The sequence below is a fragment of the Lonchura striata genome, chromosome 20, assembly GCF_050655825.1.
Source record: "Lonchura striata isolate lonStrDom1 chromosome 20, ASM5065582v1, whole genome shotgun sequence".
Taxonomy (NCBI): Eukaryota; Metazoa; Chordata; class Aves; order Passeriformes; family Estrildidae; genus Lonchura; species Lonchura striata.
Genome location: NC_140722.1, coordinates 11,009,087 through 11,035,208, shown reverse-complemented (window position 1 = coordinate 11,035,208; position 26,122 = coordinate 11,009,087). Strand labels below are relative to the sequence as shown.

General features: G+C 50.4%; 3 protein-coding genes across 9 annotated transcripts in view; 2 read left to right on the top strand and 1 right to left on the bottom strand.

The window, feature by feature from the left end:
- The window catches only part of OSBPL2 (oxysterol binding protein like 2), a 33,981-nt gene extending 28,698 nt beyond the window's left edge, over positions 1 to 5,283 (top strand). For both annotated transcript variants that reach the window (XM_021553603.4, XM_085558259.1), the window contains exons 13-15: positions 593 to 716; positions 1,360 to 1,450; positions 2,597 to 5,283. In XM_021553603.4, the coding sequence (XP_021409278.1) occupies positions 593 to 716; positions 1,360 to 1,450; positions 2,597 to 2,699 (318 nt within the window). In that variant the 3' untranslated portion in view covers positions 2,700 to 5,283. The remainder of the gene's footprint in view (positions 1 to 592; positions 717 to 1,359; positions 1,451 to 2,596) is intronic.
- A 1,163-nt stretch (positions 5,284 to 6,446) lies between these two features.
- Positions 6,447 to 13,132, top strand: ADRM1 (ADRM1 26S proteasome ubiquitin receptor). Of its 4 annotated transcripts, none has more exons than XM_085558260.1 (10): positions 6,447 to 6,499; positions 7,170 to 7,380; positions 7,628 to 7,744; positions 7,824 to 7,947; positions 8,368 to 8,454; positions 10,493 to 10,574; positions 10,804 to 10,925; positions 11,347 to 11,504; positions 12,197 to 12,299; positions 12,909 to 13,132. In XM_085558260.1, exons 2-10 carry the CDS (start codon positions 7,171 to 7,173, stop codon positions 13,013 to 13,015), a joined length of 1,110 nt encoding a protein of 369 aa, XP_085414386.1. In that variant the 5' UTR covers positions 6,447 to 6,499; position 7,170; the 3' UTR covers positions 13,016 to 13,132. The 4 variants fall into 4 exon arrangements, with proteins under 4 accessions (XP_085414386.1, XP_021409273.1, XP_085414387.1 ...); XM_021553598.3 differs by having other exon boundaries at positions 10,804 to 11,033; XM_085558261.1 differs by lacking the exon at positions 8,368 to 8,454.
- A 98-nt stretch (positions 13,133 to 13,230) lies between these two features.
- Positions 13,231 to 26,122, bottom strand: part of LAMA5 (laminin subunit alpha 5) — an 85,404-nt gene continuing 72,512 nt past the window's right edge. For all 3 annotated transcript variants that reach the window (XM_031506565.3, XM_085558257.1, XM_085558258.1), the window contains exons 51-80: positions 25,647 to 25,758; positions 24,958 to 25,128; positions 23,924 to 24,120; positions 23,721 to 23,837; positions 23,490 to 23,644; positions 23,127 to 23,268; positions 22,795 to 22,897; positions 22,597 to 22,710; positions 22,305 to 22,484; positions 21,785 to 21,927; positions 21,413 to 21,589; positions 21,042 to 21,178; positions 20,810 to 20,963; positions 20,583 to 20,716; positions 19,861 to 20,023; positions 19,289 to 19,417; positions 18,958 to 19,109; positions 18,461 to 18,593; positions 18,032 to 18,172; positions 17,699 to 17,829; positions 17,450 to 17,617; positions 17,225 to 17,357; positions 16,954 to 17,111; positions 16,651 to 16,837; positions 16,234 to 16,386; positions 15,958 to 16,117; positions 15,740 to 15,870; positions 15,557 to 15,647; positions 14,740 to 14,859; positions 13,231 to 14,613 (exon numbers count right to left, since the gene is read on the bottom strand). In XM_031506565.3, coding sequence (XP_031362425.3) covers positions 14,459 to 14,613; positions 14,740 to 14,859; positions 15,557 to 15,647; positions 15,740 to 15,870; positions 15,958 to 16,117; positions 16,234 to 16,386; positions 16,651 to 16,837; positions 16,954 to 17,111; positions 17,225 to 17,357; positions 17,450 to 17,617; positions 17,699 to 17,829; positions 18,032 to 18,172; positions 18,461 to 18,593; positions 18,958 to 19,109; positions 19,289 to 19,417; positions 19,861 to 20,023; positions 20,583 to 20,716; positions 20,810 to 20,963; positions 21,042 to 21,178; positions 21,413 to 21,589; positions 21,785 to 21,927; positions 22,305 to 22,484; positions 22,597 to 22,710; positions 22,795 to 22,897; positions 23,127 to 23,268; positions 23,490 to 23,644; positions 23,721 to 23,837; positions 23,924 to 24,120; positions 24,958 to 25,128; positions 25,647 to 25,758 — 4,341 coding nt within the window. In that variant the 3' untranslated portion in view covers positions 13,231 to 14,458. The remainder of the gene's footprint in view (positions 14,614 to 14,739; positions 14,860 to 15,556; positions 15,648 to 15,739; positions 15,871 to 15,957; positions 16,118 to 16,233; positions 16,387 to 16,650; positions 16,838 to 16,953; positions 17,112 to 17,224; positions 17,358 to 17,449; positions 17,618 to 17,698; positions 17,830 to 18,031; positions 18,173 to 18,460; positions 18,594 to 18,957; positions 19,110 to 19,288; positions 19,418 to 19,860; positions 20,024 to 20,582; positions 20,717 to 20,809; positions 20,964 to 21,041; positions 21,179 to 21,412; positions 21,590 to 21,784; positions 21,928 to 22,304; positions 22,485 to 22,596; positions 22,711 to 22,794; positions 22,898 to 23,126; positions 23,269 to 23,489; positions 23,645 to 23,720; positions 23,838 to 23,923; positions 24,121 to 24,957; positions 25,129 to 25,646; positions 25,759 to 26,122) is intronic.

Sequence of the window (26,122 nt, the reverse complement as noted above, 5' to 3'; positions counted from 1 at the left end):
TCCAGCAATCTGTGCTTCAGTCCTGTGCTGAAAGCAGCCCTGCTGTGCCTGAGCTGGCACAGGGAATGCATGCTCCGAGTGCAGCTGGGAATCTGGGGACTTAGGTTAAGCTGTCTGGGAGATCTTTGCACTGACAGTGGCTGAAATATGGATACACATTCCCTTCTGCTGGCCCTGCTGTTCCAGGACAAGCTGCCACAGGGTGCAGTAACTGGACAGCAGGATATTAATTTCCATAGTTTCAACAAGACTTTTTGGTCTTTTAGGTGTGGGTGCTTTTGTTTTGTGTTGCTTTTTTCTAAAAATCATGATGTTAAATATCAATATCATAGGAAATCTGTCTTAATCCTCACAAGCAAAGGCTGCTTAAAAAAATGAAAGCTGTGATTTCTATCCCCATCTGCCCTTTCTTGTTCCTCCCCTCCAACAAAAATTCCAGCTGGTGTTGTATGAACCTAAGCTTGCCTTCAGGGCAGCCAGTAGGGATTTGACTCAGCAGTTTCTCTTGTAAGTTTTGTTGTATCCATTCATTGTAAGGGACCCAGCACTGCTTTGCTGGAATAACGTGTGTTCTCTTCAATTTGCTTTTCAGATGTACAATTTCACCAGTTTTGCTGTGAGCCTCAATGAGCTGGAGAAGGGCATGGAGGCGATACTGGCTCCCACGGACTGCCGGCTACGTCCGGATATCAGGAACATGGAGAACGGGAACATGGGTATGTGTTTGCTGCAGGAAATACTTGCACAGGAATAAGTTTTGGGAGGGCTGGCTGAAGGGAGGTCGATGCATGAGACAGCCTTCAGTTTCTCATTCCCAGAGCAGCCTTAACTCTTTTTTATCCTGTGCACTGAACATGCTTTTGAACAGTGTATGATGTCTGTTTTTTCCCAGAAGAATCTGGCAGAGCAGATGCATCTCAGGTGGATCCCAGAGCTGCTGTCCTGTGTTGTGATGTGTTTGCATGTATGTTAGCTTGGGAGGAGCTGCAGATGTGCTCCACTTACTCTGGAGTTTGTCTGGAGAAATGTGGTGAGCAGACATGCTCTGCTGCCCTGGTGTCTGTAAGAGGAAACACATGGCCAAATAGTGAAAAAAATCACTCTCTCTGATATGCCTAATCCGAGTTCTTCCCTGCTGTCTCAGTGTGGTGTTTCTGAGAGATAAAACGCCAACATTTCAGTTTCAGCTCTGCGTTTGTAGCAGCAACTTCTCTGAAATGAGTTTTAGGTTTTTGTTGCTAGAGACTGTGTACAGCAAATGCTTTATCTTGCTTAAATGAATTCTATTTAATTTCTATGTTTTCTGCATTTTTGTTTCTTTTTTGCTAAATTACCAATTTCTCTTGAAACATTGTCTAGATGTGGCAAGCAAAGAGAAGGAGAGACTAGAAGAGAAACAAAGAGCTGCTCGCAAGGAGCGTGCGAAAGACGAGGTGGAGTGGCACACACGGTAAGGGGCAAGGAAGGAGGAATTTGTTTAAGCTTGGAATAGTTGGGTACTGCTTGGATGGGTTTTGTTCAGGACAGCACGTGTCTGATTGCTTCCATGACAGCACAATTTGTGGTGTCACTTAAAGCACTGCTGGGTCAACAATTAAATATGTAGCTGGAAGCCAAAATTACTGCTAAGTCTGTCCTGGAAAAAATATCCAACAATAAATGCTGAAACCTGTCATAAGTAACTACTGTGGTAATGTTGGATGTTTTTTTTTAAACCTACAGAAGTCATGTTTTTGTTAAAATGAATGTTAAAATGTTAAGTGTCATCCCTCCTTTAACCAATTCCTGTCCAACTTTTAGTAGTTGAGCAAGACATTGTGGTCCTCTAGGGCCTTTTATTTTCACACTCTTTGGATTTCTTGGCTTGGATACTTCAGAAACTGCTTTTTTGACTCATATTCAAGTGAATTCTGAGTCACAGAGTGCATCAGGGAGTGATGTGTGATTTGGCTGCTGCTCCCACAGGGTGCTTTTCACAGCTGCCAATGCTGTGCAGTCAAGTGTGTTTTCATGGCCAGTTGCTGCAGATGCTTCCTTCAAAGGCAAGAACTTTGGGATGCTCCATGATTTTATGAAATTCAAAAGAGAAGGCATTCTTTCCCAAAGCCTTCTTCTTCTTATATTCTTCTTCCAGAGAATATAAAATTGGTTTTGGTTAATGTGGTTTACAAGTGAGCAGCTGTTGATCTGTGCAGGGTACAGCTCCATAGAACAGAAACTGTTTCCCCTTGGGAGAAATTTCCAAAAATGGTTGTGTAACAGATTTGGCATTCTTTTAAAGTAAAAATTAATATATATAATTTAGAGTGTTAATGTTATTTTTACTTGGAATAGAACAGCAATTTAAAAATCCATTTCATACTCCTTGAATTTATGCTAAAATAAAAGGTGTTCTACAAGGTGATGATAATTGTGTAGGAAGTTCAATGATTTTCATGTTCAGAATATTTCCTAAGAATTTTTTTATAAGAAATACCAGTGTATTTTTAGATTGTTTTTGTGAAAGAAGCAACACTGGTTTTTTTCCCCTGTTAATAATTATTCATTCTGTTTGCTTTTTTCCTTTTATTGTTTCTCTCCTTTTTTTGTTTTACAGATGGTTTCATCAAGGCACTAACCCATACACTGGGACTCCAGATTGGCTGTACTCAGGTGGCTATTTTGATAGAAATTTCTCAGACTGTCCAGACATATACTGAAATTCCAGAAGCAATTGCTCATCTCATCCGGACATCTAGTTACTAGATTTCATTCCAAGCCAGTTACTCTGGTTTTGTTGATAGCAAAACCCAGCTTTACAAAGTAAATTTTAACAGAAATTCTATCAGTCAACAATCAATGATTTAATTCTCACTAATGTTGGATTGCCAAATATTTAAATACTGCGCTCATTCCGTAAAGCTGCACCTGAAATCATCAAGTTTTCACTAATTTGCAGAGGAACCTTTGGTTCTCCATTTCCTCCCCTAGTTTCTCTGGCAGGAGGATATGCTGTATCTGTAGAGCACATAACATCCTTGAAAACTACGTAACTTCAATAAAATAGAGATAATATCCTTGATACTTAGTACAATAGAGAAGAAGCTGAAGTTTTTGGCACTCGGAGCAGGGATGAAAAGCCAACGTGGTACCAACAGGATCAAATCCAGTCCTGTCACACTCCCCATACTGTATGTAGCACTCCCTGGGGACAGGAACTCCTGGCCCCACTCTCAACAATTCCATAACTGAGAGACTTGGGACACAAAACCCAGCCCGAGCCTCTCTCACTGTAGTTGTCTGTAACAGAGTCTTCACAACTTTGGGACACTGTGAGCATTAAACTGTATACCTGTGATAAATCCCTTAGAGCATACTTTAGGAGAAGGGAAAGGCACACCCAAAATGTGCTTTTCCTGAGGTCAAATGCTGTTCCTACATAGGAGAAGCTTTGGAAGCAATAGCAGGAATGTCGAGGTGGTTCCAATGTACAATATATTGCTTGCTACCACTTGGAGGCTTAACTCTTCTGCACTACCTTTGGCAGCTTTGGCACTGTGTATGCTTCTAGACTAAACTTTCCTTTGGAAGCACTTCCATGTGTGTATCCACGCAGGTTCACGTTTTGGGGAAGTTTTGGTTTGCATGTTTCTCATTATTAGGTCATGTCTGTTTTGTATGTTGTAAAAAAAGCAGAATCAATTTAAAGCTTTGGCAGAGTTATAACTATTACAAGTTTCCTGTGAGCACGTGATGTCAAAAAGTGGGATTTTTTTGGTTTTTTTCATTTGTTTGGTTTTTTTTTTTCCATATCCATCTAAGCCATATAATACTGGAAATAATCAATTACTGAACTGATGCATTCATTTTCTTTCAAGTGGTATACTTCAGGGGCCAGGGTGTGGAGAGAGGCTTGAAAAATTAGGTCCAGTAATTAAAACTAATCTTAAAGTTGCTGCTTCTTTTATGAAAGTTTTTAATTGAGTAACCAGGCAAAAATGGAGAGTGGCTGTGCTGCTGTGAAGTTTACAGTAATTTAGAAATTGTTGGTGTTACGTGCCAGCAACATGAAGAGTTCAAGAAAGAACTGGTCTGATTTGTGTCCAGAACATCTGTGATTTTATTGAGAAAGCAGATTTTTGAAGTGTTTGTCAGAGGATTAAAAAGAAAAAGAAAATTAATGTACTGATAGAAATTCTTCCAGCAAATCATGTGTACAACAATTGGATTACATTTAGGGGAAATTTAGTTGTCTTCATTGGAAAAATAAGAGAAGCTGTAAAACTTCAAGGCAGTAAGGAAGGGAACAATCTGAATCTTGTTCATGGCAACTTGATTCTGTTGTCAAAATTTGTAATTTGTGTTGATGGAAGTCCTCAGAACTTGAGCTGGACTTAGTGGCACAGTAGGGTTGTGTTTGTTCCTGGTATGGGCACAGACACATGTGAAAAGACACTGCTGATCCATGTGAAACAGCATAAGAATAGTTTTGATAAAAACCTGAGCTTTAACGACAGCATCAAGCACTGTTGACCCCTTTCCAGACCCGTTATATGTGCCATAGGAAATTTTTTCTTAGGTGAGGATTGAAATGAATCACATATTAGACCAATGGGAGTTTAAAACTCACTTTAACTACATAGTATGTTTGATGCTGGAGTGATGTTTTTAAAACCAATGCATATAAATTGAAATTGCCTGAATGGAAATAAACTGTACAGGTGTTTTGTTTCTAAGAGGAGGTGTACAGGTTAGCATCCCTTTTGTCTAAGCCAGGATTTAAATTCAAAGACCTAAAGCCTTGTCATTATGTGAAAGCATGAAACAATTGTACCAATGTGTTTAATCCAAACTTCAGTATAGAATATTCATGGGATATCAAAAGAAACTGGGAACATTTCCATTGTAAGAACACTTTAGCTACATCTTCACCCTGTCTCCCTTTCCTTTAGTCTGAAATTTTCAGTAAAATTTCAGATTAGTTCCAAACCCATTCTTCTAATTTATTGTTCTTCATTGGTAACACTTTCAGAACCCTTTCCCTGTGCTGCCGACATGGCTCTGCTTGGCCAACCCTGGCATTCCTAATGCTCTCAAAGTCCAAAAGTTTTTATTTTCGATGCAGATCTCGCCTCAGTAGTTTATGTGTCAAAACATTAATAACTTTGCACCTTTTGAAAGAATGTCACTTTTATAACTTGATTAAACACTGTATATAAGATAACTGTGTTAGTATACATAGAGAAACCAGCTAGAAAGAAATTATAATAAATACTTAATAAATAAATACCCTTTGGGCCTCTGGATGGTGACAGAGATTTTTGTGAGACCCGTACAGAGCAGCTGGTTCTGGGGCCAGGAGGACTCTGGCTTTGCTCAGCCAGCTCTGGGGCTGTACCTCGATTTCATTGTGATGGTCGCTGGACAAAGATGATTTAAATTGGAGGTGTCCAGCCGTGGTGGACTCTGTTCCTCAGCACTGTTGCCCTGCAGCCTGTGGGCTGATGGGGTGCAGGACAGCGAGGGCTGTGCAGTGCCGGTGCTGCTGGATCCAAACCTGGGAATTGGCAGTGGGAAGAGCCTCGGGATTTCATTGTGATGGTCACTGGACAAAGATGATTTAAATTGGAGGTGTCCAGCCGTGGTGGACTCTGTTCCTCAGCACTGTTGCCCTGCAGCCCGTGGGCTGATGGGGTGCAGGACAGCAAGGGCTCTGCGGTGCTGGTGCTGCTGGATCCAAACCTGGGAATTGGCAGCGGGAAGAGCCTCAGGAATGCTCCCAGCACTGAGCTCACCTTGGGCTGCGGATGGAGGCCAGCTGGGAGCTGGAGCTGGGGAGAGAGCAGATTTCTGATAAAAAATATTATCGGTGTGAGAGTTAACTTGGTAGTTGCTTTACAGCGTTTGTATCTTGGAGGTGATGTCCTGCTGTAAATGGGGAGCAGCTTTTCACGCATCCAGCATTTATAGAATTCTTGGCAGCGGGATTAACAAGGACAGGAACCATCTATCCTGGAAGAGACCTAACGTGAACTATTTATTCTCGTTTAGTAATTTAAAACAATTTAACAGTAATTTTTTTGCCAAAAACCCCTTTTAAAAAGCAAACCAAGGACTTTTCACCCAGCGCAGCTGCTGGGCACACACCTGTGTGGGCTCTTTGCAAACACCTGCGATTTGGGTCAGGGAAGCAATACTGAAACACTGTGAGGCAACCCGGGACTTTTGAATGATTTATTTTTTTGTAAGCATCCAGTGGCCATGACGGGAATGAAGAAGTTGCAGGCAGGCTGTGCTGGGATGGGGGCGCGGGGCTCATGAGGGGCTGGGGGGGGTGAGGGGCAGCGCCGCCATGTTCCGTGACACAGCAGGGGCGCCCGGCCCCGCCCCCTTTGATTGACAGCCGCGCCGGCCAATGGCGCGGAGCCGCGGCGGCGCGCGCCCCGGTTCCGGCGCGCGGGGCAGGAAGAGCTGAGGCGGCGGCGGAGGAGGAGGAGGAGGAGGAGGCTGAAGGCTGCAGGTACCGCTCGGGGCCGCCGCGGCTCCCCCGGCACCGCGCGGCCGGAGGAGGCCGGGCTGGGGGGCTCCCGCCGGGGGAAAGGCGGCACGGCGGCCTCGGGGGGCCCGGCAAACGATCGCGGCCTCTGGGCGGGTGGGGGGTGCCCGGGCCGGTCCGCGACCCCCCCGCCCTTCCCCGGTCCCGGCTCGGCTCCGTCTGCTCGCCCAGCGGCGGGGCCGGGCCCGGCCGGGCCGGGAGCGCAGCGCGGCCCCGGCACAGCCGCGCAGCCGGGCCCGGCATCGCCGCAGGCCCCGGGGCGGTCAGCGCGGAGCGGGGCCGGGGGTCCGCCTGAGGGTCAGTGGGGTCTGCGGGGTGCTGCAGCCGCAGTCTGGACATACAGCAGCGCTTCCTGCTTTGAACCACGGCTCCAGCTGAAGAGGGAAGTTCTGGGGGACGGTGGCTTCATTTTCGAGTGCCTCAGCACACAGGCTGTCCTTTATTAGTGGAGGGCGGTAGAGCCTCCTGTCCTCATCCAGGATTCTGCTTTAGCTCGGTTGACTCACCCTGGAATTCTGCAGGCTGCGGGACAGATTGCTTTTGTGAAGCCACCTGGTAAAGGCTGAAGTTTGATACTGGGAAGAGAGGATATGGGAAGGTTTCTCATCACACCTGCTGCTCTCTCTCTTTCCAGGATGTCTTCGGGTGCATTATTTCCAAGCCTGGTGCCAGGCTCTCGAGGCTCCTCGAGCAAATACCTGGTGGAATTTCGGGCAGGGAAGATGTCCCTGAAAGGCAGCACTGTAACTCCAGACAAGAGAAAAGGCCTTGTATACATCCAGCAAACTGATGATTCCCTCATTCACTTCTGCTGGAAGGACAGGACTTCGGGCAATGTGGAGGATGTGAGTATGAGCTGGTGTTTCAGTGCTGAGGTGTTATGTCATGTTCTGATCTGCTGGCACTGTGGAAAGAGCTCCTCCGGGACAAATTAGGGTGAGAATGCCACTGACAGACCTGCACTTCCACATGCTCTCTGCTCTGAGGAGCAGATGGAAGAAAGTTTGTGGAGGAGGGCAGAGGGATTTGGGAGGTGAAAAGGAACATCAATGTATTTTCTCAAACGTTTTTTTCTCCTGACACACTTTCCAGGATTTGATTATTTTTCCCGATGACTGTGAGTTCAAGCGAGTCCCGCAGTGCACCACAGGCCGTGTGTATGTATTGAAGTTCAAGGCGGGATCAAAACGACTCTTCTTCTGGATGCAGGTTTGTGGGAAGCCAGTGACAAAGGTCTTGGCTCAAAATGCCCCCAGTATCACTCATACCAAGAGCAATTCTCTTGCAGGAGCCGAAGACAGACAAGGATGAGGAGCACTGCCGTAAGGTGAACGAGTATCTCAACAACCCCCCCATGCCAGGGGCATTGGGTGGGAATGCCAGTGGAGGCCACGAGCTCTCAGCACTAGGAGGTACAGTCCATTCTCTGCTCCTTCATGGCAGAGGCTTTTTTTTAAAATTTATGTTTAGACTAAGCCCCTAGAGTTCCCTAGGAAGAAATCCCTGATGGCTGTGGAGGGTGAGTTGGGGCTAGCATTAATACCAGAAGCATAAATGTGCTTTTAGCAGAATAAACTGTGCTGTTAAATAGGTGTAGGCTGAAAGTTAAGACTGCCAGGAGAAATCTCTTTGTTTCCAGTAGATTCTCTGGAGTCTTACCTCTTTATGAAACCAAGTTACATTTATCTTTTATGAAGGCCATGAATCAGTAAACACTTGAAACTGTTTTTCCATACAGAATGTGATGCCAATTAATCTCCTGCTGTTTGAGCCGGAGTGCTGTGAAAAAAACCATGTGAATATGTTGTGTTTCAGAATGTTTTTGTTTTTAGGTGAGGGTGGCTTGCAAAGCCTTCTTGGAAACATGAGCCATAACCAGCTCATGCAGCTGATCGGACCAACGGGCTTAGGAGGACTTGGTAAAATGCTTTAATATCTTTATGCCAAAATGGTATTTTCTCCTGCCAGGTTAAATCTTACCTGACAATGTTTTCAAGCAGTGCTATTGACCTCAATAGCGCTTCTTTCATGTGAGGAGGCAAGGCCCTGCCTCAGAGATGAGCTCAGGGACAGAAAAATGGTACCAGATTCTACACAACACTCATCTCAGGGCTTGATCTGCAAGGAACTGTGGTTCTGATCCTTGCTGCACTGAATCTTCTGCTTTTTTTTTTTTTCTCCTTGTTTTTTTCTACTCCACTTCTTTATCCTAAATATTCACTGGAGCAGGGACTGAAAACCAGTGATTTGCTCCTGGTGAATGTGCTGTTTTCCAAGCTATGGAATTGCTTATATTGTCTTTGATTCAGTGAATATTTGTGAGCAAAACAGAAAGAGTTCAAGAGGAAGGTCGGAGTGGTCCCACCCCATAGCACTCCCCAGTCAGAGGGGCAAGGCTCAGGGCAGGGCTTTCTCTCCTGGGGAGAGCTGGAATCAGTGTTTTCTGAAGGGGCTGAGGTGTAGTCCCTGCTGTGGTCTGTTCTCAATGCTGTCCATGCTCCAGGAGCATTTTCTGACGGGTCAGACCCTCAACTGAAAATAGGCAAAGGAACACAGCAGACAAAGGTTCTGTGCTTAAGCTCAGAAGTAATTTTTTGTGGATCTGGCTGGTGTCTTTTTAGCTTCAGATGCAAGTCTCTTATTGGTGGGATGTTCAGATGCAAATCTCATGTTAGTGTTTGAAAAATCCTTTTAGGATGTGTTTGGAAAAGATCTTCCTCTCGAAGCTTCACATAATCCTGAGACTTTCCTCCTTTTTTTAACACTTTTCCTCAGCAATTCTTCTTTCCTTGCCTTTACATCCAGCCGTGAGCAGATTGACATGTAACAGAAAGAGAACCATCTGCTTGCTGCTGCAAACAGCAGTTGTGGGAATCCCTGGGGATCATTTCCCCTGGGAGTGTCGCCTTCATCACAGCTGGTTTGCATCTCTTGGGGCTCTGCAGAGCTCCAAAGGAGCTCTCTTGTTTCTGGGTCACTTCTACCATGAAATGGAGCAGAGCAGTGTGTGGTGAGCTTCACTGTTGGGGAGGCTCTGGGATAAGTGACAGGAAGTGTTGGTTCCATGGGATTGTTCCTGTACAAGGAGGGACTGGCAGGGGCTCACTGACCTGCAGGGTCTGTAGCTGCAGTTGGCCACGGGTTTGCTCACTGAGTGCTGTTGTTCTGTCCTCTGTTCCCAGGTGCTCCTAAAGGTGGGTGAGAAATGCAGGTGTGGTGCAAGGAGCTGCTGATGGGAAAGGGAGTGTTGGCTGATGTGGCTCAAAGGAGTTGTAGGGGAGCAGCTGAGTCCCTAACAACTCCAGGAGGGCCAGCAGCCAGGCCTTTTCCCAGCTGAGGTTCTTGACCCTGCCATAAGTCCTTGGTAGTTGGGAAGTGTGATGGAAGAGGCTGATTCTGGTTTACTGGCATAAGGGTGTTGGGTTCCTGCTGGCTGCTCCCCTGAGAGCACTTGGTGTGTGGAGCTGTCTTTCCTTTGCCTGTGAAGCATTGAGGAGCTTGGCTGATGCTGTTGCCGTATCTCTATGTTAGGTTTGAAGCTGCAAACCCCTGGTCTGTGAGGAGAGAGGAGTGGTGGTGACTCAAAGACGCCTCTGGGATCTTCTGCTGAGGGCCTTGGTTTTAAAGTTCATAGAAAAGTTGGATTTTTGGTGTAGCAGAGGAGAGGGCTGTGTTACAATGGTGTACGTATGGCACAAACCGGAGTAACTTCATCCTTGTGTACACCTATTGAGTCATTTCTGAGATGTTCAGCTCTAATGGGGATGCAAGATCAGAAAAGAAGACTCTGTTAATTTGCAGAAGGGGATGGAAGGGTGGGTTGGGCTTTTTCACCCCCTCCTCTATTTTAGCAAATAAAACCTTTCAGGTACAAGAGCAGCCTCTCCAGAAAAGAGAGGTGCAGAAAACCTGAAGAAATAAATGTCTAAACCCATTGTTCTTTTATGTTCATGGAAGGTGGGCTGGGTGCACTGACGGGACCTGGGCTGGCCAGTCTGCTTGGGAGTGGGGGACCTCCAACCAGCAGTTCATCATCAAGGTAGGAGGCCTTGTCTGCCCTGGGCCTGCAGGGCTACTGCAATGGGAACTTGCCACTGCTGTGGGAGGAATCATGGCTTACTGAATGGGGAATATGGTGGGAATCAAGGCTGCTTTTTACCTCTCTAAAATGAGGTAGGAGTTTTTCATACTCTAAGGGTTTGAAAAGAAGCTTTTCAGAATACAAGAGGTTTTTGCAGGGAGTTAATTACCCTAATTATCTTGCCCAGCTCTCGCAGCCAGTCGGCTGCAGTGACTCCATCTTCCACGACTTCTTCCACCCGTGTAACGCCGGCCCCGTCCGTTCCTGCGGCTGCCTCGGTGACCAGTCCCAGCCCCGTTCCCAGCTCGGGTAATGGAACCAGCTCAGCCACAAGCCCAACCCAGCCCATTCAATTGAGTGACCTTCAGAACATTTTAGCTACTATGAATGTGCCATCTGGAGCAGGAGGACAGCAAGGTAACAGTGCTCTGACCAGGCAGCTGCTGGATCCAGGAGTCCTTTGGAGCTGTTTACTGTCCTGTCCTGTTCCACATTGGTTTGAAAGGTCTCTTAATTTTTTTGTTCCTGTTTTTTGGTGGTTTTTTAATTTCAGTTTTGTTTTTGACTACTTCAGGAGTTAAAATTCTCACTCCAAAACTAAGAGGAAGAAAAGATGGTGGCAGTGTGATAATAATTTTAATACTCACACCCTGACTAGATAATTTGATTTACATGACAAAAACACAGAGTTTTGGGTGTAGTCTAATGCCAACGTTTTGTTTTCTCCTAGTGGACCTGGCAGCTGTTCTGACTCCCGAGATCATGGCTCCCATCCTGGCCAACGCTGAAGTTCAGGAGCGATTGATGCCTTACCTTCCCTCAGGGGAATCCCTGCCACAGACTGCAGAAGAGATCCAGAACACCCTGACGTCTCCTCAGTTCCAGCAGGTAGTTGCTGGCTCTGGGGGAAAGTGCACTTCTTCCCCACTTCCCATCCTCCTGATTCACCTTGCCCTGCTTTTCCAGGTTCCTGGCACTGTTCAGAGTGGGAAGTTGCTCAGTAGAAGTGGAGAGGAGGGACATGGTTTAATGGAGCATTAGTTCTTCCTCCAGTCACTCAAGGGCAGATGGGAATGGTTTTTACTTTTTCTTTTGGAGTTGGGCTTTACCTTTTTCTTCACTGTAAATGTGCTCTGGCAAATGACAGGAATAGTGGCAAATTCATTATTCCTTTTTACCAAATGGCTCCTTAAAGGTAATTTCAGGCTCCTTAAAGGTAATTTCAAGTGACTGAAGGGAGGAGATGCTCATGGTTACTACATCCCTTGAAACACCAGTCCTTTATTGCAGGACACTGTGTGTGATAAAAGTTGGTGTCTTACAGACCAATCTGAACTAGTAATTTACACCAATTGATTAAAATTTGTCCATTTGCAAAATTTCAGGAGCTTAAATGACTGGTTTAGATTAAGCTGTAGCAACTTCCATGTAAAAGGAAGTGAAGGGGATGTAATTGCTGATTATTTTATTGCATTATCTGTTCCCAAGCCCTGCTCTTACAGGACTGCTCTTCTCCTGGGGTTACTCCGTCAGGAATCTGATGCAAACTTTATTTTGATGCTGTTGACTCCAATCCACAGGCTTTGAGCATGTTCAGTGCTGCCTTAGCTTCAGGACAGCTGGGCCCACTCATGAGCCAGTTTGGGCTACCTGCAGAGGCAGTAGATGCAGCAAATAAAGGCGGTGAGTGCTGGTGGGAGCAGGAGAAAAGGGGGTTGTTGGGGGTGTTGGCACTGCACACAACCACTGAATGTGGGGTGTAAGGATCAGCTTCTCTCTAACTCTCCCTCTCCGAGAGCTGTGAGTCTGCAAGGTGACTCTTGCACCGATGTTTACAAGGAAAAGGTGGGTGGGACAGGTGTTCCAGCAGACATAGTGAGGTGTTATGTGCAGAGATGTGTTGTCTTTGTTTTCTTGCTAGAGATGCAAAAGACTCTGGAGGTGTCAGTCATCTTATTCAGAGATGCCTTTTTGTGGGAGCCTTTAATGATTAGTCTGAAATCAGAGAAGACAGGGCCAGCTCTGGCAGTGAGGCAATCCCTTTTCCCTAATGAGCTTTTAGCATCCCTCCCATTAATATAAGAATTCTGGTCTTAGGCTGCCCACACACAATTAAAGTTCACAAAATGCTGTGTAAGGGAGATCTGGATGTGTGTTACTATTGTTCAAAATTTTCCTCCCTGCTAATTCATACTAAAGTAGCTGTTTGCTTTCTAAGTATTGAAGCCTTAACCTTGTGTGGACAATGAGCTCCACCCAGGAAATCCAATAACTCGTGTGTTTAACTTCTAGATGTAGAAGCCTTTGCCAAAGCCATGCAGAACAGTGTCAAGTCAGACCAAAAGGAAGGAGACTCTAAGGACAAGAAAGATGAAGAGGAAGATATGAGTTTAGATTAAGTTATTTGCTCTTCCTTACAGATATTCCTAGATACTAACTTAAGCAACTGCAGTAGGATTACTAACTTCATATTATGCTTATATAAATCTACAAATAAAGGAATTTTCTTTATCTGCCATACTGTCCCTTCTAATCTATACAGTATCCATACAGTGCTGATTATCCCTCTTCCAGGTCATCAGCCTGATGCTTACTCTCCCCAGGTAAAGTGAAAGAGAGTAACATAAAACTTTATTTGACTCCATAGTATGTACCAGTGATTTACAAAGACCATCTTTAATACTACAACTTTAAAAACAGGTCATAATTACATTTAAGATGGACATGTTAAAAACCCATTTTACAATATTTACCCCTCATAAAAAAAACCCACAATATAATGATATAAGTTACAAGTCCATTTCAGAAGCAAGATTTTGTCCCCAAGTGGCCAGAGATATATATATATACACACACAAATATATATATGACGTGTAAGTGCACGAGTGAACTGGGTGTCTTGGGAGAAAAAAGCTGCTTCAAGTGGAGACTGCACTACTCCAGGGCTGAGGGAGGCTGAGCAGGAGCCAGGGTGGGCGAGGGCCAGGTGCCACCCCACACACCTGGCCAGATGTGGAGGTAACCTTTCTATTTCTTCCCTTTCAAGCAATGATTTCTTGCTTCACACAACAGGACTTTTGTCAGTGTACTACCAGTGCTGAATGCAAGTGCAGAGCAGTGGTGGTTGTGCATTTCTGCTTTTCCTTGGCTGTTCTTCCAGCCTAATCTGTTCCTTTTTTAGATTCTTATAAATTACTCTGATAAGAAGATGCTAATTCTGCGAACAGAATTTTGTCCAAGTTCCCCCTTGCAGAGCTCTTTGCGTAGCAGTAGCAGGTGAGCTGAGACTTCCCTTGGGGGTGGTTAAATGTGCCCTTGCTTATAAAACCCCAGAACCGACGGAATTAATCCAGTTTGTCCTAATTGCATTTATTATAGAACAGAAACTGTCTGCAGTCTTTATCAGCAGACAGTCTGTGACATTTATTAACAGCCTGAAGTGTTCAGTGAACTAAATCTATGTGCCTTGTACGTGTGGGGTGAAGGGAACAGGATTCAGGACGAGCTGCAGGGCTGCTCTGTGCTCCAGCCCACGCTCCCACCATGAGCCACGTGCAGCACGAGCCCTGTTGCAGATCCTTGACTACCCAGGAAGGACTCGCCTGTCGCCACATCCCGCTCCAGCTTTTTGGTTCTATTTGTGAAACCATTCCCAAAGCGTCCCCTTCTCCCCCATCCGTCCTCCCCTGCCCTCCTTCCCCTGGGATTTGTGGCCCCTCTGGTTTGGCCCAGACCTGTGCCTGCAGTCACTGGAGAGAATGTGTCCGAGCACTTCAGTGCTGGAGTGGTGATGCCGGGGCCACAGCAGCGTTCTGTCCCTCGGGCTGCCCGTGGTGTGGCACTTAGAGCACGGGGCAGCCCTTCAGGCCCACAGAGCCCCGGGCAGTCCCTGCTCGAGGCAGGTCCACGTGCCTCTGGTTAATCTGCAGGCTCCTGACACAGCCCACGTAGTGAGGGAGGGGAGGTAACAGCAGCCCTGTGCTGGCCTTGTCTGTCTCTGCAGAAGAAACAAGGAAAAGCAGGCATTAGGCTGGCAAAGCCTTAACCTCTTCCCTCACACCAGGAATAGTATCTGCCTTGTCCTTGGGGTATCTCATTCTGGAGCACATCTTTCCCAACTCACCTGGCAGCCCTCCCAGGGAGAAGGTTGCCCTTGTGCTGGGTGCAGGAGGCTGGCTGGGTCCCACTGTGTGGTTGCCTTCTGCATCCACATCCACCTGGATTATGTTTTTCCATTTGGTAACTTCAAAAGAAAACAACAGTCAGTGCTTCCTCCTTACCCATGGAGCAAGCCCACCTCTGCTCTCTAGCCTAGACCACTGCTGAAGCAAGTGCAAAATTATTGTGAAGGTCAAAGGGCCTGGCCTAGCTCTTGGGATATGCCCAAAGTCTGGACAATCTCCCCCAAAGCCTCACCCAGTACTAGCTGATCAAAATGAAGGTTTAAAATAGAGCTCTGCTGAGATGGGCCTGCAGCTGTGCCCCCACCCCAAAAAGGGTTTGATGCAAAACAGTATTTGTTCAATGGCAGCTACATTAAAGGCTGAGTTTCCTGTACAGCTATGAATCCTGCAATCCCTGCTCCCAGATATGGGCTTGGAGCCCTTTGGACATACTCGACAGCAAAGCAAATTGGGCTTTCACTTCAAGCTGGACACAGTCCAGGATGGATCAAGTCCTGTGGCACATCCTTGGCCTTGCCAGCAGTTCCATGAAGTGGAAAAAAAACCTGCCTCGCCTGACTACCAGAGCTGACAGTGCTAAGATCAGGTAAGAATTCTTGTTCATTAGGAAACTGACCTCATGGCAGCTACAAACTCCCAAATTAAGTGCATACAGCAGGGGTAAGGGGTTTAAATTGCTGAGCTTGGGCTTGTCCTGAGCCCCCTAGGAGATGTGGGCTGAGCAGAGGCAAAGAACCAGAGGAGCTGTCACCTCACCTGCAATGGTGTGCCACTGCCCGTCGCAGAGAGCTGGACACGTCACCGACGCTGAGAACTCATCAGCCCCAGCGCCTGCTCTCACTGTGACCTGGGGTGAGACAAACCCATCAGAGCTGAGGGGGACAGGCAGCAGACATCCACTCCCTCTGAAAACCTGTGGGGAAGCCACCCTCCCAGTACCTTGGTCTCCTCCATGTAGAGCAGGAGATGGTGGCTTCTCCTCGTGCCGATGTGGAAGATGAGGCCAGAGGCACTGCGGGGACGGACCTCCAGTGTCACCTCCAAGTCCTGCTCAGTCATCACTGCATCAGCTGGAAGAGAAATGCCATTGGTGAGGAGAGGACCAAGGGGATTCCCACGGAATGTGACCCTCCTGGTCCCAGGCCACAGTGGGGTACCTAAGGCGATGGAGCCACCATCCTCAGTGAAGAAGACGCCGCTCTCCAGCGCGCCCTCGTAGCACGGCGTCACCCCAAAAGTGCGTGAGGGGGGCCCCAGGGGCCTCCCATCCAGCTGCAGGTTCCTCAGGCAGCCATCAAAGCTGGAGGCCGATGCAGCCTGCGGAGAGAGGCCACTGAGCACAGAGGGGGAAAAAGCTGGGAGGCACAAGGTGATGCCATGGGACTGGGAACAGGCTGAGAGAGGGTGATGCCATGGGGCCGCCAAGCCCTTACCGGTATGTGAGCCTTGGCTTTTCCAGCTGGAAGCCCCCCCACGTACAAGGGGGTCTGGGCCACGAAGAGTCCTGTGCTGGCCACTGCAGCACCCTGGGCTCGCAGCCCGTCGATGACCAGCTGAGCCCGGCTCTGGTCTCTGCTGAAGAAGACCTGCAAGGAGCAAATGTCAGTGCCAAGACTGGGTGACTCCTGGGTTGGGAGGAGCCCCAGGGCTGTGCCCAGGGAAGGGAGGCCTCAGCTCAGAGGTCCAGCCACCCCTGGCTGTGATTTTGCTGTCCCCTTCGCTCCCCTGGAACTGCAGCGTCCCACGTGCAATCAAGAAGCAACACCCAGAGCAGGGCTGCACTGAGCCAGCCCCTGCAGGGGCTCTGATGTGGTTCAGGGAGGTGCTGCTGAGCCCCGTGGCCCGCTCACCGTGTGCCAGCGCCGGTCACGGTACTTGTCCTTGCTGCGGATGCGCAGCCGGCGCCTGCCGACCTCCACCAGGAAAACAAAGCGCCCGTTGGAGACAAAGAGAGCCATGGAGGAGCCCCGCTTGCCCGCCACGTAGAACAGCAGCCCGCTGGAGGAGTTCAGCTTCACCTCCAGGGAGAAATGGGACCTGCAGGGACAGGGAGTGATGGGAACACCCGGCTCTCCTGCAACTGCACGCCACATGTGCTTCCAGGCACATCCCAGGGCCAGGCGTGCGTGGGGTGGGCACAGGGCGAGGCTCACCTCCACCCGAAGGAGGCTGGGATCTCCTCAAACTCCCAGCGGCTGCCCGGGGCGCCCCCGAAGCGGAAGGTGCCCCTGGCTGCACGGGGCTGCGGGTGCAGCTGGCACAGCCCGTCCCGGTCGTGGCGGCGGCCCTTCGGCGCAGGCTTGCCTGGCACCTACGCAATGGGCACCAGTGAGGGGAGCATCCCTGCCGTGCCAGCAGAGCTGAGCAGTGGCACTGGATGAGGATGAGGAGGAGGATGTGGGGAGTGCTGGCAGCAGCCGGTACCTTGGGTTTCCGCCTGTCCTTCTTCGGAGTGACTCTGAGCTGCTGCGACTGCTCGCCCACGGGACAGCTCATGGTGACATTGATGCTCTCCACATTCTGCTGCAGGTCCACCACCATCTGTGGCTCCGACACCCTGCTCACAGGGAGAAAAGGTCCTTGTCACACCAGCTGGGAGGTGGGAAGGGGCTGAGCCCTGCTGTGTGGAAGGGGCACGGAGCTGCTCACCGCTTGACGAAGACGTTCCCGATGCAGCCGGTGAGGTTGCTGAGGGCTCCTGGATCTGGTGACCCCCCGAGCTGGAAGAGCCGACGCCCGTCCTGGCGCCGCTGCCGCCGGCTGGGCCTGGGGCCCGTCCTGGTGTCCTGCAGCTCGTCATCCACGTACAGCCGGACCCTGGCGGGCAGCAGGGGCTCAGCAGGAGCTGTGGCTGTGGGCACCCCCGTCCCTCAGCAGCACCCACAGCAGGGCACGTACCCACGGGCATCGCTGTAGAAGGCCACGTAGTGGGCCCTGCCATCCGCGTAGGCACCGTCAGTGGTGACTTCGCTCCCCAGCAGGTTCAAGGCCAGCTGGCCCCTCTGGAGGGACACCTGGCACGTCCCCTCCTGCAGAAAGCATCACCCAGCAGCTTAGCAGCTGAACCCCAAGGAAGAGCCCACTTCCCCACTGCCCTCCAGGAGCTCGGGGTGCAGATCTCACTGCAGATCCACATCCTGGCCGCAGCAAAATCCCCTCTTTCCCAAGGGGAAGCAGCACCCTCCCCAGCAGCTTCACTGCTGGGATATCCAGGGGCCTGCAGGTGCCCACCTGGGTGGAGTGGTGGTAGAGCAGCCCCTCAGGCTGGCTTGTCTGGAAGCTGAAGCCGCTGTAGAAGTCCCTCAGCCCCGGCACATCTGTCAGAGCCAGGGTCAGGTAGCCGTGACCATGGACACTGACTGAGCGGGCAACCTGTGAGAGACAGCACAGAGGCAAGGTGGGAGCCTGGCCCTGGCCTTGCTGGGACGCTGGGATATGAGTGAGGAGCTCTGGCTCCTTGCTGGCTGTGGCTGTTGCTATGGCCAACCATGTGGATCAAGCACCTCACCATGACCCCTCTGCACTGAGGACGTGGGAGGCTTATGCTTGTTCCTGTGTGAATGAGGGGAGATGGGGCTTGTCCTGGGGGTCCTGTGCTCCCTTTCCCTGACAGACCCTTCCCCCAGCAGGCAGGCCAGGCTGCCAGGGCTTTGTACTCACCAGGAGGTCAGAGGTGCACCCGTAGCTGACGCCCACGGTGCTCATGCGTTTCAGGTCGACGTATTTGCCAAGAGCCTTCAAGCCCTTCATGCAGCCCCGGATGGGCCCACCCGTGGGGAAGAGAGATTTCAAACTGCAGGAGAAGCAGACAGTGTTAACAAGGACAGCCCCAGGCAGGACACAGCCCTGGGCAGGATGTGGCAGCTCTTCCAGGCCAAGTGCCTGGGAAACAACCTGTGACCATCACAATTATCTCCACTGTCAAGGCTGCTCCAAAGCATGCAGCAAAGCAAAGGAGGATTTGGTGACATCCCTCACCAGAGATGGAAAAGTTACCATCCTTAACAGCTCAGGATGATGGACAGGGAGAGGAAAACTTCCCCCCCAGTTTCAGCAGAGTTCCAACAGCCCTGGATGTGGCTGATGTGGCCAGGGCTACCACCATGGCCTCGAGGGGAACATGCTGATTGTCCCACCCCACTGCAGGCTGGACCTACCTGGGGGGCAGCACAGCTGGGGGCACACCCCCCAGATAGTAGGAGACAGCATTCTCCAGGGAGTTCTCCTGCTCCACCACAAAGATGGTGAGGCGCTCCACCCGCACCAGGATGCGCTTCTTGTTATTCATTTTGAGGAGGAAAATTTGGATCTGGAGACAAAACAGAGAAATCTCCATCAGTCATTACAGAGGGCAGGACAAAGTGTCAAGTTAATGGCTCAAGTCAAATAACTTCTTGCAGCTCTTCCCCCCCTCAAAAACAAGGGTCCATGTGCCTCCCCACCCTGGATGAGGAGCCCTCCCTCCAAGAGAGCCCCGTTACCTCTTACCGCTTTGTTTGTGGTGCTGCTGATGGTGAGGGAGGAGGAGTTGCTCGGTTTTGCCATCTCCAGGCCAGAGCTGAAATCATAGTAAAGAGCCAGCTTCCCATCCCGGATGGCCAGACACAGGAATTGACCCTGGGGAAGGCAGGATGGACACTCATCAGGTGTCCAGGATGCAGCTGTGGAACTGAGCCCATCTGCCCTTTAGCACCAGTGGGAGTAGGTCCCACTTCCAGTGCCCTGGTCACAATTATTTGGGATTTGTTTTCAAACAGCAGCCCTGTGCTGGGGCACAGGGACAACATTGCAAGCTGGAAATGCTCCTTGCAGCACTGTCTGCCCCAGCTTGGAGGGTCTCCCAAGCTCTGGGGAGCCCCTCCAGCACTAGCAAGTGACTGCTGTGAAGTTTGGGTCCAGTCCTCTCATGGCTTTCAACAACAGTGCTGAAATCCTGCTCCAAGCAGCCCTGAGATCTCCAAAGCCCTCCTCTCCCAAGTGTCCTGATCTGGGAATGCCTGCAAGCAGGCCTGGGATTGCCCACTGAGGGATGAAGGCTCCCCAGGGGAGCAAGCACCTGCCTGGTTCTCCAGGAAGAAGATGATGCCGTTGTAGGAGACCACGCGGATCTCCTGCTCGAAGCGCTTGGTCGTGCCGAACTGGCTCTCAAACTTGATCTCCGCGTAGCCCGTGCCATCGAAGTAGGAGCCGTCAGTCAGCCAGGGGTCTCCCGTGGACTTGGACCTGAGACACACAGGGGGCATCAATCCCATGGTGTTAGCATCCCGGAACACATATAATCACGGGATATGATTATATGCAGGTGCTTTTATTAAGAGCTCTGGGAATCAGGGGTACAGACCCAAATCTGACTCTGATGTGGCTTTCGAGCTGAACATATTTTATATTCTATCGCTACATAACACATATATTAATTATTAAACTTATATTGTTCTATTGTATACATTGACATGAGTTTCTCGTGATCTTTTTAGGTCACTGACCAGAGTTTCTCATGATTATTCTTATGACTAAACAGTAATTATATTTAATTACTAAACAATCATCACATCCAACAATTATATCAATTATCATGTACTAGCTACACAGTGCAGTTCTAGCAAGTACGAGTTCTCCACGTGCTTAGGGTGTTTATTTTTCCAGGGCCTACTAAGCTTATTTTTTCCTTTTAACCCTTAATCCCCATGATTTTAAAACCCTTTTATTATCAATGGCACGGAGCAAGCAGAGCAAGCTCGGGCCAAGTGCCTCGGAGCAGGCTGCTCCCGGGCGCCGTGCCCACCTGGCGCAGGGTTTCTCGGCAGCGGTGTCCAGCTCGAAGGTGTGCTGGAAGTTGTAGAGGCTCACCACCTCCTCGTTCAGCGTGTCCAGCTCCAGGCACCCGCGGTAGTTGGGGTAGCGCAAAGCAGGAGGAGGCTGGGAATTAAACCAACATTAAACAGGTTCCCCCTCCTGTGAGAACCTCCAAAGGCAGCGCTGATGCCTCGCAAAGCCCGCTGCCCGCCTCACCGTGAAGCTGGAGGGGTACCCCCCCACGTAGAAGACCACGTTGCGTGGGTCCAGGTTGAGCAGCCCCTGCTCTCCCTTGGCCACACTGTCTCCCTTGATCTCCAGCACCCTCTGCCTCTCCACGATCACCGACATGTGCCCGTACTGCAGGATCCTGCAGCAGGGAAGGATGGTCAAGACCAGGGAGACCCCCGAAGGAGCAAACCCTGCCCTCCCTGAGCAAAGGCCCTACCTGTTGATGCTGATGGTGACAAACTGCTCTCCAATATCCTCGTCGACACTCAGGGAGGCTGGTTCCTCCTCTCCCAGTTTGTAGATCCAATGCACTCTGCGGTCCTTCAGCACAATGCCCAGGTAGTCTCCGGTGGCCTGAACTCAGGGAGAGACAGGGCCACATGTTGGCATTTGGGACAGGCAGGAGCTCTCCCTGCTTCTCCCTGAAGCTCCCAGGGCTGCACTGGACTCCTCACCCAGGCTGATGGCTGCATCCAGGGGTTTTGTGTCTCCGACAAAGATATTCAGGGACCAGGCAAGGGGCTCATGTCCAGGCATGGACATCATTGATGCAACAAGAGCTCCATCCACCCTCCGTCCCCATCTCACCTCCTGGCTGCCCAGGTACAACACGAACCGCCCCTCCTCTGCCTCATCCTGCTGGCTCCTGGGCTCAGGGTTTTGGATGTAGAATTTGAGCGATGTGTAGGCTGCTAAATCCTGCAGATTGCTGGGCATCCGGACCTGCACCCCTGAGCTGCCATTGAATTTCATGGGCACTTTCACCTGTAGGGAGAGAAATCCAGCCCTGTGGCACTGAACCCGCTGCCACCTGTCTGATCACTGCCAGTTCTACCAAACCCCACGAGAAAGGGACCCTGGCGTGGTGGCCCCAAACACCCTCCCCTTTGCATGCTACCCTCAGGTAAGCCCTCCTCTACCCCAGGCCCCCAGCCCAGCCTCACCCTCCCCTGAGCTCACCTTGCTGGCAGCATTCCTCGCCTGGGTGATGAGCTGCCGGATCCTCACGATGTTCTCTGACACGGTGGCGTTTTTGTTCCTCCTGTTCTCCAGGCTGCTCAGCTTCTCCAGCAGCAGGGGAATGGTGCTTTCCAGGCTGGACACTGGGGTTGAAGAGAGTCAGGAGTTTTGGAGGTTAGCAAGGAAGGGAAATGCAAAGTTCAGGCAGTTTGAGACATGCAAGTCAAAGCAGTGGTACCTGTGAGCAGGCACAGAGAGATCCCCCTAAACCCATCAGCCTTGAGGGGGTCTGAGAATGCTCCAGTACATGCAACCTCCTACAGCAAAGCTACAGGTGATACAGACATTGCAGAAGAGGAAAAAACAAGCACCAGGACTTAAAGCATCCAGTATTGGCTACCTCCCTCTGCTCTTGATCTGGAGCTGCAAAGCACAGCTTTCAAAAATACTCCAGGGGCATCTGTGCATGCAGTGGCTCATATCAGACTCACCCTGGCTGCACACCAGGCTCAGCACTCACCAGATTTCCTGGCATCCTGGACTGCCTGGTTCAAGTCTTCATTTCGGAGGCCTCCATACTGGCTTTTCCACTCATCCAGGTTCTTCTTCATGGTGCTCAGGGCATCCTCCACTCTTGCAGCTGTTTCGTTTGCCTCAGCAGCAGCTGCTTTGGCATTCTGGATTGTGTCCTTTGTGTCCTCTGCAAATAAAGAAATGTCTCTGAAGTGTCCAGGAGCAGGGAGGAAGCATCTTGGATCACAGTGCAAGAAGAAGGGAGCAGAGAGAACCAGTCCAGCTGCCCCAGAACAAACCTTGCTCCCTGCCCAGCATGTCCTGCACAGACTGGAGCTGGGTCAGGAGCTGCTCCTTCCTCACACGGAGGTCAGCCAGCTTGTCCTTTGCTGTCTGCAGAGTGCCTTTAATAGCTGCAATTAAAGAAATGCACATGCTGCTTGCTGGAGCTCAGTCCAGCCCAAGGGACATCAGGTCCTTCGAGGAGCCTCTCTCACCGCCATTGAGTTTGTTCTGCTGTCCCCTCGCAGCCTCCTCCAGGCTGCTGCTGTTCCTCTTCAGTGTTCTGGAGGTGGCCCCAAGGTTTTCTGATATGACATTCTGTAAAAAAACCATGGGACTCTGAAGAGGAATCCAAGTCTCTGGCTCTGACTGCACATAAAAATGCTTGTTCAGACAACTGCAGTGGGCTGTGACAGGGAGACCCAAACACTGAGTGTGGCCCCAGCTGTGGCAGACTCTGCTCTCAGGCACAGAGCACAGTGCCCTCGTGTCATAGGGAAGGGAGTTTGTTTTTTGTCCACCTTACAGGGCTTCCCACAGCACATACCATCAGGGCCTCACTGGCTGCCTTGTCAGCATTGTGGGCTGCTTGCTCTGCTTTCCTCACAGCTTCAATGATGCTGGCGTAGGCATTGGAGGCATTGACTGCCCTCTGGATGAAGCCATCCTGGTTTGTGTCCTGAATAATGCTGTTGGAAGATGAAGCCATCAAGTTTATGGAGAACACTCAGGCTCTTGCCCATGCCCTCACAGACAAACCCCTTCGTGCTCCTCAGCACAATGTGTGCTCCAGAATAAAACTTTGGAGGTGATACCCCGCTGTTCTCCTGCCATGGTGGGGCTGCAATTTCCCATCCCCAGCTCTGGCAGGAGACAGCCTGACTTGTGAGGGTCAGGACAGGTGCCTCACCCGGACAGGTTCCTTGCGAGCTCGTCCAGGAGCCGGGCATGCTCCTCTGCCTGCTCCACGATGGGGATCTTGCTGCTGGCTGGGGAGAACTTCTTGACCCGCTCGGTCAGGGGCAGCTTGGCCCCATCCAGCAGCGCCGCCAGCTTCTCGTACTCCTGCAAGGACACCTGCCACTGCTGAGGGCTGCCACACCTCCCTCTCTGCCCATGCCAGAGTGCCTCTGCCACTCACCTCCTTTGCACGCTCCATCATCTGCAGGAAGTCAGAGACCTGGGCAAGGGCGTCCTTGGCCATCTGCAGGGTCTCCTGCACCAGTGCGTGCTGCTTTTGGAGTTCCTGGCTCTTTTGCTGGACACAAAGACCCAGGGTTAAGGACCAGCAGGGCTGGGACAGCCCTCCCTCACTCCACAGCCAGGACTGTGCTGGAGGTCTACCTGACTCTCCTCCAGGTTGTTTTGGTTCAGGCTGTTCAACTCCTCTGTCTGCCTGGTTTTGTTCACAGCCTCGTTGAGGGCATCTCGCAGATCCATGAGCTGGGAGCTGTGCTGGGCCAGCTGCTCCTGGATGCTGCTCAGCAGGTCCTGGTTGGACTGCCAGCGGGCGTGCAGCTCGTTCTTCACCCGGTGCAGCACTGGGGAGGGAGGGATGAGAACTGCTGCTAATTCCTCTTCCTGTGTAAACAGACTCTTTCTGTGCCTGGCTGCCTTAAAGCCTGCCCCTGGTCTTGGCAGATATCAAGGCCAGAAGTGACCATCTTCCACTCCTCCCTCCCTCCTTTTCAGCCTAGCTAGCACAGGATCTTGTCCATGACTGTCTCCAAACCCTCAGTGCTGGTGAGAGATGGGATCTCTTTCAAAGACAACACAGCCATGCCTGAAAAGCTCCAGATAATGGAGAAACCCCACCTGATGCCTTGATTACTTCCACTGTGAAAAATTACTTATTTCCAAAAAGAGCCAGTTTAGATTTTCAGCGTTCAGCTACTGAGTTATGTTTTGCCAAGCCTGTTAATCAGAAGTGCTCTCCTCCTGCAGTGCCAGTGTCCCTGGCTGGGCTCACTGCTCTCACTCCTGCAAGCATGCCCTCAGGATAGCAGAGCTACCGTGGGAGCTGGCTGCTGATTGCTACTCTATGAGGACAGCAAATAGGAGAAACATGATGTGACTTATTCCTATCCACGTGTGATGTGAATTCATGACAATAATGGTGATTCCCGGTTCTAAGTGTTGTCATTTTTGTCCATCAAACAGAACTACACGCTCAGTTCTGCTCTGAAATTTGCCTTAAGGGAAAAGGAACCACAAATTATCCCATTGGAGTGTCACAGGGGACTCTGAAACTCCTATAAAAATTGCTGGGGGTGCCTGGTTATTAACAGCACTCTCTAAACATGACCACGATGTGCAGTGTCTGCGTGGGCTCCAAGCCAGACCCAGCAGGACCCGGGCAGCCCTGTGGCTGGACTCACACTTCTGAGCCTCCTCGTGCTCACGCCTTGCCAGCTCCTCCTGGGCTCCCAGGCTCCTCTCCTTCATCTCCCTCAGCATCCTCTCCACCTCGGCCAGCTTCTGCCGGAACTCCTCGCCGGAGGTGGTGCTGGCGTTCGCCGCGCCGAGCCTGGCCATCTGCCGCACCAGGTCTGCAGAGAAACCCACAGCCCTGTCACACTGACCAAACCAGGCCCTCCCCAGTTCCCTGAGGTTCTTCTCCTCACAAACCACTGACACACTCAGCCAACAAACTGCTTGAGATCACCCAGAGGCACTGCCCCATGTTTCAGCCTCCTTGGCCACTTCCAGTAACACATCACATCCTGAGCATCTTTTTGTGCCTCTACTTCTTGTCCAAGATCCAGCCACTGTCCTTTGCTCTCTCTCTCCTGAAGCTGCAGTGCAGATTGCTGCTGTTTTATGCATTTTAGTAACACTTGTGGAAGTTGAATGCATTTTTTCCCCACACTTGCGTTTAGCCAAGCGGCTGAAACTCACAGTAAGCCTGGTCAGAGTAAAAGCTGGATCCTGCAGGGATCTTCCTTTCTATTTTCCCTTGTTCTCTCCATGGCTTTCTCTAAGCACTAGAGTACTTGGCAGTCGTTGAAACCAAGAGCATGGCATATCACAGGGAAAAAACCCCAAGTGAAGACCCTTCTTGCCATACCTGCAATGCCCCTCTGGATGCTTTGGATGTGCAGCAGGAGCTGTTCCCCCCTCTGGTACATGTCCCTCGTGTGCTGCTCAACACGAATCGCTTCTCTGTGAGTCATGGTCATCTGCCACAAAAACACTGGCTTAGTTCAAGTATGAGATAATATTTTATGTGATTTGCCAGTGGGATTTTTGCTCCCAAATGGCACACAAGACCTATGAATGTGAGATCCTTCAATGAGCCCTGTCCCATGCTGCTGTCCCACAATGTACTGAAGGATGGTCAGAGAAGCACAAGCATTAAATACAGCTCCAATGCAACAGGCTCTGGATGCTGGAACAATCTCAACACCACAGAGTTCAGCACTGCTCTGTGCTCTTAACACAGGGAAAGCCCCAAAGCCTGGAGCCAGGCACACCTGGTCCTGATGAAGAGACAGGGGGCTGCAGTCTGCCTGTTTGGTACACACAGGGCAGTTTGTCTTTGCA